Source organism: Anoplophora glabripennis, unplaced genomic scaffold (genome assembly GCF_000390285.2).
Source record: "Anoplophora glabripennis isolate ALB-LARVAE unplaced genomic scaffold, Agla_2.0 scaffold669, whole genome shotgun sequence".
Classification (NCBI taxonomy): Eukaryota; Metazoa; Arthropoda; class Insecta; order Coleoptera; family Cerambycidae; genus Anoplophora; species Anoplophora glabripennis.
The window spans coordinates 238,397-255,794 of NW_019416752.1; the positions used below are offsets into that span (position 1 = coordinate 238,397).

The 17,398-nt window shown below is 31.9% G+C and overlaps 1 protein-coding gene across 1 annotated transcript in view; it reads left to right on the plus strand.

Moving 5' to 3' along the window:
* LOC108913014 overlaps positions 1-17,124 on the plus strand; it is a 153,466-nt gene extending 136,342 nt beyond the window's left edge. Inside the window, exon 5 of the mRNA XM_023455413.1 lies at positions 14,572-17,124. Coding sequence (XP_023311181.1) covers positions 14,572-15,267 — 696 coding nt within the window. The 3' untranslated portion in view covers positions 15,268-17,124. The remainder of the gene's footprint in view (positions 1-14,571) is intronic.
* Positions 17,125-17,398: the final 274 nt, after the last annotated feature.

The window sequence follows — 17,398 nt, forward strand, 5'->3', positions numbered from 1 at the left end:
ACGACATGACACTGACAACATAAATTATTTTGTCTACATATCCAATTCCAACATATTTGCCTTTTTAATTGATTTTTTTTTTAATTATATATGTATTTTTGTTATTAGCTCTTGTACTTTTACTTTACTTTAAAATGTAATGCTAATTCTTAAAAAATTTTCTAAAATTGTCTTCAAATACACATCTGGCTATTAAGTTTTAAGACCGATCTTATTTTGACGAAGTGCGTGGCGCTATCTATGTGCGGTCAATGGAACTACGTAGTCGGAAGCCTTCCGAGTGACCGAACAAATTTTCATCAGTAGGTATATGCGTATCTACCACGAATTTATAACGTTTTGCGTGTAGCAAGTTTTTGATAGTCATCATGGAAACGCACATTGAACAGCGTCCAGCAGTCAAGTTCTGTTTTAATGCCGGTAAAACAGCCACAAAACGTATCAACTGTTACAAACGGCGTACAATGAGGTGTGTGTATCACGTCCAACTCTGTTCCTGTGGTTCGGGAAGTTGCTGCACAATGTCCAATGTTGACAACTATCAAAACTCGTTTCACGTTAAACGTTATAACTTCCTGATAGATACACGTATACTGATGATGTTCGGTTACTCGGAAGACTTCCCGCTACGAAGTTGCTTTGGCCGCACATAGATAACGCCACGCACTTCACCACAATAAAATCAGGCTTAAAACTTAATAGCCAAACTATGTATTTGATACCAAATATATACCTAATTATGCTAAGAAATAAATCTATAGACATTAGCATTGATCTAATATAGAATAAAACATCCAAATACTACTAATGGAAAAGTACATACCTGACATATTTAAATCATTAAATAATGTAACACCTATAATCTTAAAATGATTTTTCTGAAATTTTTTAAATGAATTCGATTTAGCTCAATACCTCAGTTTTAATTAAAATAGAAGAACTGAGAGGGTAATTCTTAAGTAGAAGGCAAACATCCAGGGGCGTATTCCGTAGCCAAAAATAAGTTTTTTTTTATATAAATGTGAGGTCTTAGGACAGTCATTGTCCAGCTACTGCGTGTCAAAAATTAAAAAAAAAATCAGTTTTTAATTTTTAATTTCTAAACCGCTTGAGATAATTTAACCAAATTTGGTGTGCATATTTAGCATGGCAGTAGGTATGAAACAAAAAATTACCAGCTTTAGAAGCTTACCAGTGGTGGTGTGGGTATCATCAATTATTATTTGCAAATAAAATATATCACCCTGTATAATATACAAATAAAATAGGACATCATATGCACCATTGTATTATCTTCACTTTCTGTTTTTTTTTACACTTTTTTGCATTCCAAACCGATTAACAACAAAATTTTTATTTTTTTATTTGATCATTTGAAGTGCATTCCTGCGATGCTCGTTGCATTACTTAAAATAATAACAATGTAACATAGTAAAGTAATTCCATTAACAATGGAATTACTTTACTATGATTTATTATAACAAATGTTGGGAATAGCCCATTTTAGCCAAATTACATGCTTCAGATGCTTCTTGAAATTGCAGCTCGACCACGTGCAAAAATTCCAGGAGCAGCTCTTATCACATCACAACCATTTGTTGACGTAAGTGCTCTTCAGATTCAATGTGAACCTTGTAAACTATGTCTTGAGATGTCCCCAAACAGAAAAATCAATAAGGTTCATATCGGGTAATCTGGGTGGCTAAGGTTGAGCTGGTTCTTGAATGCCTCGTCCAATCCTGTTATTACCGAAAAATTGACGAGCAATCAAACTAAAATGTGGGGGAGCCCCGTCATGCATAAACCACGTTCTTTAATTTAGTGCATAGGGAACATAGTCAAGCAGTTCAGGTAAAACGTTTTCAAGAAAATGTCTGTAGGAGGCACCGGTTAAAGTTCTTGGTAAAAAGTAAGGCCCAACAAGAAAATTTCCAAAAATACCAACCCATACATTCAAAGAAAACTGATATTGTTATCGAGATTCCATTATGGCATGAGGGTTTTTATCAGACCAAACGCATTTATTGTGGAAGTTCATTACAGCATCTCTGGAAGAATTAGCTTCGTCGGTAAACAATATACCAGCGGTGAAGTCAACATTTTGTTGAAATTTTTTCAAAATCCAGTGGCAAAATTATAGGCGAGCTGGATAGTCTTGCGACAGTAAGGCTTGAACACTTTGTATGTGATAAGGGTTTGACTGTTGATGCTTCAGAATGGATCAAACTAATTTATGATTTTCATTATAAGATTTGCAGCGATCTTCGTAATATTATATAGTATTTGGGTCTTCTTCAATTTCTTTTAGGACCTTTTGGACCTTTCTGAAATGACTCCGAAAGACGTTAAAAATATTTCTGAACCTTCTTGGAATTGGAGTTGGATGATTTGAAAATCTTTCCATATAATTTCGCCTAGCCTCAGTACCATTTCCATATGTAAGGCGATAAATGTAAATCATATTGGCCATTTCAGCATTTGAATATATATATTATTAAAACTTAATCTTTTTGAAAAATAAGCTTAATTTGACAATACAATATTAAATAAGATGACGGCTTCTTATTATTACTTTGCATGGCCTCCCTTAGATATGTTTAAGTAATTTAAGTACCTAACTGTGTAAAAATGCACTTGATCAAATAAATCAATTTTGTTGCTAATCAGTTTGGAATACGAAAAAGTCTTAAAAAACAAAAAGTGAGGATAATACAATGGCTTATATGATGATCTATTTTATTTGTAATATTATACAGGGTGATATATTTTTTTGGCAAATAATGTTCGACGATACCCATACCTCTGCCACTGATAAGTTTATAAAGCTGGTAATTTTTTGTTTCATACTTACTGTCATACTAAATATGCACACCAAATGTGGTTAAATTACCTCAAGCGGTTTGGAAATTAAAAATTAAAAACTGATTATTTTTTTAATTTTTGACACGCTATAGCTGGACAATGGCCGTCCTCAGACCTCACATTTATATAACAAAAAAAAACCCTTATTTTTGGCCACAGAATACATCCTTGGATTTTTAACCTCTATTTAAGAAACACCCTGTATAAATGTATATGATTTTTAAAGTAAAAACTACCCTTTAGGCACCTGTGGTTTAAACCTATAACATACACTTTATAGTAATATCCAATTTATTCCAGAAGTAAAGAAATTACAAAATTAGTTAAAGTTTTTCCGTTTACTGATTACGATTCATCAAGTGTAAATCGGGCTTTATTAACAATATATACTATTATTATTACTATGCTACTGTTTTACATTAATGCAGGTTAAATTTAATGAACTAATATTTTATTTTTTTGATAGAGCCAGGGACTAGTTCCGTTGAATGGATTCTATACAGAACCGATGGATTCATTAAAAGATCACCATATTTATAATAGTGTCGAGGAAACAGCACTCCTATAAGTACATATTTATTATTTATTTATTTTTGCTTTATGTGTATGTACGCTTTCTGTGGATAGAAATATCTCCATGTGGCAGAGCTCGGTATATTTTAATTAACTACTTTTAGTGGAATTAATCGGGAAAAGTCGCAGAATCAACTTTATTCGGGGTTTAATTTCTCACATGTCTGGGATGAAGTTAACTTCATAGAAGGATCGAGGACTTAATAAATGTAATACTGGGGCATTAATAGACTTACCAAAAGTTGCTGCATGAAGCGCGGCTGCTGGAAATGGGTGTAATATTATTTTGATGGTAATTGCACTACACTCTCTTTTTGATTTAATATTTACTGTTCCTAATAAATAAGCATTTCAAATGTAGAATAATTTGTTTGTGACTAACTGATTAGGTAGATGTTTTATTTTTTGAGTAGATAGGTAATTGTAGGCTAAGTTGAAATACAAAACTTTCATTTTAATTTGGGTTCATTAATTAAGAAAAAAGTGGTTTGATAATGTTGAAATAAAAAATTACACACTTAATTCGATTCAATCAGGTTGAAAATGCAATATAATTTGATATATTTTTTAAGGCATAGCTAATGCTATAAAAATGTAAGAACCTTGATTTTTTTATGGAAGACATGGTTATCTTCAGTAACGCAGTTAAATGATTATAATAAAAAACAAAATGTCACATTTGTCTTCAAGTCATTGCACTTCAAAATAATTTCATTTCAGATTTTAAATTTTAATTCGAAATATACATAGATACTTAATTCTTGAAAGCAGGGGCGTATCCAAGGGGAGCACTGCCTCACAATTTTCCGCACCTGTCAGCCAAAATTAATTATTAAAGAGTTGCAATTACTTATTTATTCGAAAATATATTTTATACAGGTTACTTTTAGTTTCAAATACTTCAAAAATCAATGATTTTTTCAATGTACTACAAAAATTAATAAATTAATGATCTGTTGTTATCTAAACCACTCAAACATTCTTTTTTTAATTCCGCAATGCTATCTACAATACTATCAATTGTGCTCAAAATTGTAACCTATATTACACTTTTTTTTCAAACCTACATAAAGCAACAACTTATAATTGGTGAGATGTAACGTCATATCTTTAAATGTTATTGCTACTTTATATCTGTTGTCATATCATAATATGACATATTGACAAGAACTAATAAGTTCGAAACCGATCTAATTCTGATGACTCTTTTGATGATTGAATTGGTTTTCCAACAAAACTTGTAGAGAAAATATTAGGCAGGACAAAAATTGTGAATCCCTTAACTCATTTTAGCATTATGCTATAATCCACATAAAAAAAATTATATTCAGTGTGGAAAATAAAGTAGATAAGCATCATATTATGGAAAAAATATTTTTTTTACTGGAAACTAAGACGCATTATTCAAAATTCGTTAAAGTTTGTCTGGTTTTAATAAATTTATTATAAAATTTAATTTATTTTGTAAAATAAAGGTTTCTTTTTATCTGTAAAACGACACTGAAAAATTATTAAACGAATTTTGAAATCAAAATATACTGGATATTAAAGCGGCAGCACCAGCAAGATCAATAACAGCAATAACAACGACAACATCTAATTTAAAGCAAATAAATGACAATAATGAAAATAAATTATTGAATAGAGGTTTATTTTCCGTTAAATAAAAATGTCCTAATTAGAGTTCTAAAAATTAAAACATCTATACAATTGAAAAATAAACAGTTTTTCGAGAAGTTTCGACATTTTCTGATAAAATGTCAGATTTGAAATATATAGAAAATCATATGTGACATTAGGTTGCATAATTGATAAAAATGTTTCCCGTAAATTTTCAGTTTGTTGGCGGTACTGTATAGAGCTCCCCAAAAATGTTTTGATTTTTAAATATGCCTAAAATTTTCTTTCAAAAAATTATTTTTTGTAGTACAATTGCTTCATGAAACAAGTTTAAAAACAGTGCATACTTAATTGTCTAATAATAATAATAACATAATACCTAATTAATACCTTTCGCGAAATAAATATTTAGTACTTTACCTACGTCTTAATACTATTTTTTGTATAAACACCATTTGAAAAAAATGGGTTATAGTTGCAAATTCTAAATTTGTTAAAAAAATATACAGGGCGTTTCAGTTTGAGTAAATCAAACTTTAACCACAAATAGAACTCAATAAATAATTCAGAATTGCCTTATAAAGCAAAGGTCTAAGTCTCACCGTTTTCACTGTACAGGGCCGTATTGGTTTTTAAAATCATATTATTTATAAAATCTTTGCTATGCTTATAACAAATTAATCCAAATTTGGTGTGATGTTAACATTTACATATGTGCATAATTTACTGTAAAATTTACAAATTCTTGTAGGAATGGGTAGTGAAGCGGGATTTTTTTACCTCAATTTCCTGATGACAGATACAAGAATTTGTAAATTTTACAGTAAATTATGCACATATGTAAAAATTAGCATCACACCAAGTTTGAATCAATTCGTTATAGGCATAGCAATGATTTCATAAATAATATGATTTTAAAAACCGACAAATACAGCCCTGTACAGTGAAAACGGTTTCACTTAGACCCTTGCTTTATAAGGCAATTCTGCATTATTTATTGAGTTCTATTTGTGGTTAAAGTTTGATTCACTCGAACTGAAACATCCTGGATATACTTACGTCACTGAATTCTAATAAGAAGGCAGAGTAAAAAATTTAATAAATGAAATGGTTTGTTAAATAACTCATTCAAAGTTATCGATCATCACAAAAAATCACAAAAAGTAAAAATGTCAGAATACAGTGTTCAGTTTTACCCAAAACTCGAGCCTAGTTCTTTCCCACACTTTAAAAAATTCAAGAAACTCCGAAAAGTATCGAAATTGACCTACCTAAAACCTACAGAAAAAATAGATACTTACATCTTAAAGGTTGTGGAAATAGTTGAAAAAAAATCTGAATGTTGAGACGAACAATGTAGACACGATGTATATGAATACCTAGCCATTATACAGATAATAAATCACTCGTAAATTTGAGCTGTTTATCCTAACTTCGCAAATTATATATCCGGTGTACATTAAGCAAATATTAATACATCCCGTTGTATTGTTTTCAAGTCCCTGGAAAATACAACTGGAGAAATAGCGTTTTGTTCCCGCCACAAAGTTTAATAATCTAAAGATATTATTTCCGCAGTACATTCTTCCTGTTAAGTTCCTTAACAAACATTTAGATGTAAGATGAACATCTACCCTAATAGGCGGAGTGAACCGTAAATTAGAGTCGCTTCACAAATCCTGCTTAATAACCGACAATTCAAACGCAGGAGAGCAGCTCCTGCATAGCGAAATGCACGGAGGTTCGTACGACCGACTTGGGAACCTCTAAGTAACGTTAGACTGAACAATGCCATTCAGGATTGAGATTCTCATGTAAGAGATTAATCGTTTTTTGACTAATCAAATTAATTTAAAACGTTGTGTGGAGAATTACAGGAAAGATGTATTAAGCTAATTCAAATTCTCATAAAACTAAGTCATGCATTCGGTCCCCAGGCTATCAGCATAATAAGTAAAAAAGACATAAAGCTTGTAAATTTTTCTATTATACAGGGTGTCCGGTAAGTACCTCCTAATCTCTCGGGAGTGTATAGGGGAGGTCAAAATAAAACTAGTCCTTCCTATAATTTTTTTTCCTAATGTGCCCCCTAACGGAGTTATGGGGGGTCAAAGGGGTACCTAGAAATTAACGTTTAGGGTNGGTTTCAAAGTTATAACCCTAAACGTTAATTTCTAGGTACCCCTTTGACCCCCCATAACTCCGTTAGGGGGCACATTAGGAAAAAAATTATAGGAAGGACTAGTTTTATTTTAACCTCCCCTATACACTCCCGAGAGATTAGGAGGTACTTACCGGACACCCTGTATAAGGATGCGCATATTTGGAAACCATAAATTCCTCCAAACTTGAAATTCCAAGCATGCTACAATTTTTGTATGTTGTAAATTTTCTATAAATTCTTTTACTTATAAACTTTTATTTTTCAAAACCTAATAACGCAACGTTACTATTCTCCTATATTATATACAGACGGTTGAGCCCTTATACTGAAGATGAATTGGAAGAATACCAGAGTGGTTTCCGATCTAACAGACATGGACAAGTTATTGACTTCAAAACGACTTACGACACCATCATTAAACCTAAACTATACGAGGCCATGATGGAACTAGGTATACCTATGAAGCTAATAAAACTAGTAAAAATAACAATGTGCCAAGTAACATGCAAAGTAAAAGTGCAAAATAAAATATCAGAGCTGTTCACCAGAATATAAGGACAATGGGATGCGCTGGCCTATCTTCGTTTAAATCTGGCACTAGAAAAAGTAGTCAGAGACGCAGAACTGAACAACCGAGAAACAATATTTAATAAGAGCATGCAGGTAATGTCATGCGCAGGTGACGCGGATCTGGTCTCACGGACATTGAGGGAGCTAAAGAGATCTTTGGGACACTGGTATGGGTCTAAGGATTAACGAGGGGAAGATTATATCAACACCAGATAACAGAGCCAGACACATAGACCAAAACCTAACTATAGATGACTACAATCTAGTAGTAGTGCAAACCTTTAACTTACTTGGTATTATTGGTGACCAAAGAAAACAATATATCCGAGGAAATAAAATGTAGAATACTAATTGCCAACACTATACTATTTTGGACTTACTAGACACCTCAGAAGCAGAGCGCTATCGCTCAAAACAAAGCTGATGCTCTTCAAAACACTAATACTACCGGTGCTGACTTATGGACCTGAAAACATGGACCTTGACCAAAGCTGACGAAATCCTACTTCTAACCTTCGAAAGGAAAGTAGTACGAAGGATATTCGGTGCATAAATAAGGCGGACGAGAAATATCCCCCAAGAAGGAAGGAAAGACGAGGCAGGCCAAAATTAAAGTGGAGAGATAGAGACGATAAGGACGCACAAAAAATCGGTTGTCAGAGCTGGATGTAAGAGTCACGAAATCGAAGACAATGGCGGAAGAGACTGGAGGAAATCGGGGCTCACATAGAGCTGTCGCACTTAGGATGATGATGATTAATAAAGCAACGTTATTCCTCACCGCTCAAATTGCCTCAATGTCTATAGAGATACCTGTATTGATTTCTAAATTGTATACAAGGCGTTTTCCAAATCATAATTTCAAGAGGTTGTTTTTAAACCAAAAGAACTTTAATGAACAAAGTGTCTAAAATCACTAGTTTTCGAGACAAAGGATGTTGAAATTTAAAATAATTTTTCACAGTTATTTCATTATCTTTAAAGATATCGAATGTAGAAAGATGAAACATGGGTTACTAGTTTATTTAATTAAAGTTAAAAATTCCTAAATAGTTTTACAAGAATGTCAATCAATGGTAGATGTATTACCATATAACGTCAATAACAACCACAAAATTTCAACGCAACTAAGTATTTTATAAATTGAATAGGTGCATTTAATTTCTAATAGTGTTTCTAATAAAAAAGTGTATCCTTCCATTTCTAATTGTTACTATTTTTATATTTTTATGATAACAAAATTTACCACACAGTAAAATGAATCTAAAACAACTATTGATATAAAAAAGTTTTTTTTATCGAAATTCAATTTTAAATACAATGTAGCTACAAGAAGCTCAAATATAATAATATAATAATTTGAATTTAAAAACATCTACCTCTTTTTTCTACTATACAAATGAAATGCACTTATCCAACACACAAAACGTTCATGTTGAAATATGAGGTTCTTAGTGACAATGCCTTCCAGTATCTCTGCCACTGATTTGTCTATCAAGTCAGTCAATTTTTGCCTTTAACCAATTATATCCTCAATTTAATTTTTCATCAACTCAGAAATATTCAGATTTTTAATCAGGAATTAACACCCCTTCGACCCCTTATAATTCCAACGTCACTTGTTGGTTTTTAATTAAATTGCACGTGCAGCAACTGCTATTTACAAAGTAGACTGTACCAAGGTCAATTTCAAGGTTCTTCATAAACTATAAACTTATTAAAGGATCGTAGCTTCAGTAAATATCGTTATTCTTGATTTTTTTGTTTGTTTTGACGAAAGTAATTAACTGTTAAAGTTTACCGTAACGTCGCTGTTCCTTGCATTGAACTTAACCTAACCTTTTCCCGAAAAAATATCGTGTTGTTTACAAACTTTGAGACGATATTAGAAGAGTAAATAAATCGAGGTGCCAAAACTTAATATTTTTGGCAAATAAAGGATTTTTTATCTGTTACTGACTTACGACATCGATACGATGAAAACTTTTTTGGAACCTGCATGCCTATTCGCAAATCATTCTACAAGAAAATGTACAGTTAACTAGCTATTTTCATCAGCGTTTCCATACATGATCACCGTATCCATTAATTGAATATCACTGTACTGATATATCACTTTAGTATGTCTAGTAGCATTGAAAACAGAAGTAGAACTAATTTATTAACTAAAAGTGAACTAGACAGCAATTTTTTCGTTTACTACAATGAACGGGAGAAGGAAGCGGACTACAAATATCCATGTCTTTTTATGTAGTACGAACTCGGGAACGATTCCAGAGGTTCTAAACAATCATCATCTAAATCATCATTTAGCAGTATTGTCTATTATTAATTTAAGAGCCGTTTTTCCTGCAAAACTATTAGTTGGGGATCTTGTAATAAGTTTTTCATAATTTTGATTGCGAATAACGTTGTTAGATTTTTAGAAAAATTATTTATTTTATTTGAATTAGCATAATACGTATGAAATGGAGTAAAAATACGAGGGCCAGCAGCAAAATATTATTGAAAAAGAAAATAAATATTAACTTGAATTACGTCCTATGTAGGTAATCCAAATTTTCTCGCTCCAAAAGTAGAATTAAATTTCATATTGTTTCGCTGCTGTAACGTTTGAGTAGAAAAGCTTTTCTGCTAAAAAGCATTTTTCGTTTGAGTTATAAAAAGTTGTTTTCGATGTTGCTAGTTAATTGTCCAGGCTTTAGGAGGTGTTTTATTGTTGATGACTTTATGTGAAGCTTCAATAATTTTGTTGATCGTTATTTGTATTGACTGAAATAGTTGTGTTTTGATAATGGATGGATAATTGCGTGTTTCGCTTTAGCCAATGACCGAAACCTTTTTTAAAGCAACCAAATTCAGTTATAAGGTGTCCGGAGACGTCATAAAATATTTGTAACGAGTTAAAAATTTCAATCAAACTTATAACCTGTCTTTTATTAAGCAGATTTGAAATAATTGCCTGCTTCGATATTCTACGCATAGATTTGTTCTTATGATTCATATTTGCTGTAGCATTTCAAAATATTTTTAATGAACTCTTTTATTTATTATTTCAATAAACCATTCTCGTGAACTATTTATATATGTAGATAAATATTACTCTTTACCCACATTACCAAAAATCATGATGAAAAAACTTGCTGTTCTGAAACAATACGTTTATAGGAAAAGTTCGGCATACTTTTACAAATTAAATTTTTTACTCGCTTAAAGCTGAAAATTTGCGTTTTTCATTAAATCGAGTTTCGCTGTAACGTTAACTGTGGTAAATGTATTGCAATAAAACAATAATCAGTTTAAAAAGTTTGAATTCAAATCAAATTTAACTCTTCTCGGCTCCTATTCTTTCCAGTGGTCTGCGGTTTTGACAAACCACACTAAAATTTGCAGCTGGCGGTTGAAGTAATTTCCTGTTAAACTTTTTCCAAATAGGAATTTCAATTTGGTCGGATTACCCACATGATTTTAATGGGCACTGGCATTTCACAATATCTCATTTGGCGCATTCGTCAGTTTTACATGTTTTATTTATGTATGCGACATATCTCTGGATTTATAAAAAAGGAAAACCTTCTTTTATTTGTAAATTTAGGTGGAAAGTTATTTTATTAAAAAAAGATACTCCTTGTTTTCGAACTTCAAATAATGTTATCCATTATTTTCTTTATTTTATACTGTAGGTTGTCGCTAAAAAGTATTGTTAGAAATTTAAAAAAACTCGTAAATGGGCATAACATTTCAATTGTTTTTGGAAAATTGAATTTCTCAAACAACTGAGTGGCAAATGATAACTAATTAACATTCATGATCTCAGATCAGGATATCTAGGGGGTTAAAAATTTTACTATATCTTCCTGTTTCTTTATTAAATTATAAAAGTGTGTAGTCACGTCCCTTATAACCACACCAAAAATTATTAATATAAATTTACACGCTATTTTAAATCCTCAATATACCTGCAAGAAACAAAGAGTGTCAGGTTACTACAAAAGTACATTAGTACATTTTGAGAATATAGTATCTGAGAAATATTATATCCAAGAGTTTGTTATCTGTTTGTTCTGATAGAGAGAAAAATAAATATGTATTTTTCGTTGGAAAGTGTTGATTAGTGTTAATTCATTTAATGTTTTGCGTTTCATGAGACACAATTTGCCTGAAGTATATGATTCTAATAAAACTACTTTATAGTTTTGATGTGAAAATTTCTTTAATACGCCTAGTGTATCGAAATAAATTGATATTCAACAAAAAGAAAGAGTTACAATATGTGTTTACTATAAGTTGTTTTGTAACTTGCAGTGATCTTAATTCTAAAATATAAAGCATATAAGCTTGCAATATCATTTGGGTTAGAGGCTCTTAATACGGTCAATTTAATTACCTATTTGTTTATCTTAAAACCTATTGCAAAAAATGTTGACTTCGACTACTAATTAACAAAAACTACCAAAAAACCATTTTTGTTGAATTTATAGGTAACTATAAGTCTTAATCAAAGTCAAGCTTTGGAGCATATTTCAATCAAAATTTTATAGTAAATATGTAGTCCGATTGGATTGCCTTCTAAAAGTCAATTGAAACTTTCTAAATTGATATTTACGTATTTTTTTCTAAAAACTATAAGATATTTTTTAAGTAATCTACGAATGGCAGTTTCTTAGAGACACATTTATGATGTACTGGAAATTATCTTAAGTTCTTAAAAGGATTGATTAGATATCTGAAATTATCAGTATTCACTAAATATGTATTATCCATTAAATAAGAAAGCAAACAAATCAATAAAACTTATAAAAATTAAATTTGCATATCAAACATGACAAAATACAATTTTTCTCCGGTGGCTTGCCTTAGGTTTTCAGAAAAATGTAGTTAGATTATCTACGCGAGTGGTTTTATTTGAGACTTAATTTTTTCGCATCTAATTCCATTTTATTTCAAGTAACTCCTCATTTGTTTATTTAGAACATTTTTTAACATTTAATATCTTATATTACAAAACAAACGTTTATACATGGTGATTCATTAACAACGAGAAAATCGAAAGCTGAAGATACTCGTGAAATGGTGACCATTGGCAGGTTGATAGTTTCGAAAATACAGGGTGTTGAAACTTAAATTTTTACATCGTTTTTTTTGCGATTATTCTAAAATTGTATAGGTTAGGAACTTGAAAATTTGTGCAACTATATTTTTTTAAGCGAATAAGATGCGTGTTGCAATTTCAGCGTTGCTCATAGGGGCGCCACAAAAATCAATTTAACGAACACTGTTTTGATAATATCAATCCAAGTGTTTCTTCATGTTATTACAACACTTAACAATAAAACAAATGAAATACGTAATAATGATTTAAAGTAATTGTTAGAAGAATCCACCGTTGACACTGATACACTTTACACGTTTTCTGAGAGATCTTCGAGTCTGAAACAACAACATTGGGATTGCGTCTGATTTCGTTGGCAGCGATTTGTATTATTTACCATAACTCTTCACGCGAACCAATAGATTCTTTGCAAACTATATCTTTCATTCGAGACCAAATAGAAAAGTTAAGAGGATTGAAGTCCGGACTTCTGGTTGGACAAGCAAAAATGTTTGCACCGCTTGAAGAAGTTCCACTTTATTTAAGAAGAAACATGGTTCATGCACAACGAAGCTCCACCGCATTTTTCTCGGCCAGTGCGTGCATTTTTAGATGCAGTTTTTCCAAATCGATGGATTGGCCACGTAAGCATTTTTACTTAGTCACCCAGAAGTCTGGACTTAAATCCTCTTGATTTTTTTATTTAGTCTCGAATGAAATTTATACTTTACAAAAAATCTATTCGTTCGCGTGAAGAGTTGTGGCAAAGAATACAAATCGCTGCCAACAAAGTCAGACGCAATCCCAATATGTTGTTTCAAACTCGAAGATCGCTCAGAAAACGTTGTGTAAAGTGTATCAGTGTCAACGGTGGATTCTTCGAACAATTACTTTAAATCATTATTACGTATTTCATTTGTTGTATTGTTAATTGTTGTAATAACATGAAGAAACTCTTGCTTTGTTTCGCCTTTAATTTCTCGTATTATTAAAACGTAGTGATCGTTAAATCGATTTTTCTCGAAAACTGATCGAGATACCGAAATGAAACAAGAATACATAATTAGTGAATAAATAATTGCTCTTTCAGGTTTTGAATCAAGTTTTATGTTAGACATATAGGGTAAAAAATTATTAACTAAATTTTCGATCAATTTGGTCGTAAGTGACGCCCTCTATGAGCAACGCTGAAATTGCAACACGCATCTTATTCGTCGCTTAAAAAAATATAGTTTTACAAATTTTCAAGTTTCTAATCTACATATTTTCAGAATAATAGCAAAAAACGATTTAAAATTTTAACTTTCAACACCCTGTATTTCCGAAACTATCAACTTTCGGATAAGGTATGTTTGCGCCAATGGTCACCATTTCACTGTAGTATCTTCAGCTTTTGATTTTCCCATTGTTAGTGAATCACCCTGTATAAGATAATATTTTTAAATTTGGACGAGGAAAACGTTCCTTTATTTGTGACACCTTGTTACCTCTTGGATATATAGTACTCGCTGACTTCTAAAATATCAGTTCGGCTTCTTGATAATAAGTAAAACTGCATTATTCTAGAACAAACATGTATTTTCAATCACACTCAACTTATCGATGGATTCGAATACCTCAAAAATGCATAGTGCTTTATTTATTTCCAAGAAAATGTAATCATGTACACTTACATAATTTTTTGTTTCAGATGATCGACGTCAAAAACAACATCCACTACCCCAGTGGCTACCCAATATCCCAACACCCCCCGGTGTTCCTGTGTTCCTCACCAGGGCCTGACCCGTACTGTTCTCAGGACCTCTACAACCCCGTCTACGAAGAACTAAGCGACGCCGAGAGCGAACTAACCCCCGCCCCTCAGAGTGAAGACGAATTCGCCGAAGACGAGCTCAGTTTGGGCGGCGAAATGGACAGACGGAGACTAGATATGCCTCCGCCACCGTACAGACAGGATCATATGCTTATCAGACGAGAAATACCTCGGTTCCGCAGACCGCACGAACCTCTACCTCCTGTTCCCGGTAGCAAGAGGCATCGAAGCTTGGATAGACGGCGTCAAGAGTTCCATGAGGGGATGCTGCTCGACGCCCTGCTGCAATTGTATCCGCGAGTGGGTAGTGTGGAACCTCCAATTCGTCGGCAGATCCCTAGTATAACGCACAGGATACAGTGTATGACACAGACTCCTGGACCTTTCGAAACTATGCCGGTGCTGGGACACTTAGCGACGTTTCGGCCCATCCCTAAGCCATATTCGCAGGATTCCGCTTTCGGGTCCGATTCGGGTTACAGCAACCACACGAGCTGCACCAGAGGGTCCAACCGCGGCAGAAGAGACCCCAGAAGATTGTCGCAGTTGAGTGCAGATTTAGCCCTAACGTAAAGGGAAATTCAGAGGCACATAATTTAATCGCCAACGGTTTTCACCACTCGATTTAGGATCCTGAAGAAATCATCAGTTTCGGGACCTATACAGTGCAATGGGCAAATTCGGACGACCCCTTTGTTATTAAGTTTTGTGATAATAGACTTTCTACGATAAACGTACTTAGTATATTTCGTTTTATATACCAAAGTGTTGGTTGTGAATAATGTATTGCCGTTTGGCAAACACTTTCCCTGCAGTCTACTTCCTTCGAAACAAATGAATGAATGTAAACAATAGTTTGTGTTTCGACATGATTAATAATACAATAATTTTGTACTCTGATGTATTTGGAAACTGAAAATTATTTCACATTGTTGGGAAAATGATTAATTGGCGTTCGCGAACTTAATAAAGACTTACTAATTGCATTTTGAAGCAACACCAGTTAATTTTAATTAAATAATAAGGAAACCGTCAGAAAAATATTTTTGTATTACTTTTATAATACTGATCTTAGAGCAAAATCAATTTACGTATTTTCGTAACTAAGCTATTTTAGAAGTGCATTTTAATGAAAAAATTCAATATCATAAAACACAAAAAAAAACTGTTTTTAACATTCTAAAAATATTCGTAATTTAAAAGTGTTTGACATACGGAAAATTCCTATAATATCGACTAAACAACTGTATCATTATTTATCATAATTATTTCTCATTGTTCATAGCTAATCTAGTTTTGATTATACTTGGTCAAATTCTCGGCATTTTCGTTATCTACACTCAAACAATTCTCAACAAAACGACATTCCAGTTTACGATAAACGAGGACAATTAAGACAATTCTTCTACAGGGTGTTTCACTTCATATTTGTAATATATTACAAAAGTGATGACTGTATAATTTAACATTCTGAAACACTCGGTACAGTACACACATCTTTGAACTATGTAGAAAATGTAAATATATCTTGTATATTTTAGAACTACTTCGGCCAACCAAAGTTTCTAGAATATAAATTTTCTATTGTAATCTGTACAAGTTGTATATTTTGTTTATAGTTTTTATTTATTTTTGTACATATAATTTATATAGAATATTTATTGATCCTTCAAACACTGATTCAACTTGTCAACCTAACTATTTTGTACACTTCTAGGGATTGTAGACACTTCGATTGTAACTTGTATGACTGAGATATAAATATGTAACTGCATTAAAAAGTAGATTTTTCACGGTATATCATATAATAAATTTATAGCTTCTTCCCTAACTATCCAGTCAAATTTACATACATTTTTAGTTTCTCAGTGCTTATTCAGAAAATTGTAAAGAAATACATATTCGATGTTTATTTTTGCAAACAAGCAGTTGAATTTGTAATTTCCTGAAATATATAATGTATAAAAATTTTGACTGGATTTAAATTCTGATGAAGCCGCATCGGTTGTAAACAACTCGCAAGCTTTTTCCCACAAAAAGTTGTTTCCAGTAAGTAGCTTATTACTACTACTACTATTACCCATATTACTAAAAACTTTGAGAAATTACTCGACACCATCACGTTAAGAATGAATAGCAATTAGCTCTAAATAATTAAATTTGCAATAGGGATAGTTAGTATTTTGCATTTTGTTAAGAGAAACAGGGTTCCGATTGTGAAAAGTGCGTCAACCAACTGGTTATGATTCACTTTTGTTAATTCATTTCGAATTCCTAGAACGTAATGCACAATAGCGAAACAATACATGTATCGATAAGTTTTTGTTGTTTATCTGTTATAAATTTTATCAGTGTTTGTGATGTGCTAGTCCATTTTATTGTAATGCGTAATTTTCAATTAAAAATGTTATTGTTTCGATTTTTTATCGCACTGATAAATAATAAGTTTTAATTGAATATTATTTTGTTATTGTTTTATTACGACTTGGTAAAAACATAATTTATATGAATAAAATATTACTGATTAATTTCACACACTTGTTTTATTTAATGTGTATTGTCTCTACCTCTGCCCAACAAATAAAAAACTGAATATGGAAATATATTTATAAAATAAAATTACATTTGCATAGTAATGTTTAGCAAGAATTTTATGTTTTTTCAAAAAAAATTAGATAGTGTTGGTACTTCTATAGAAAATTTT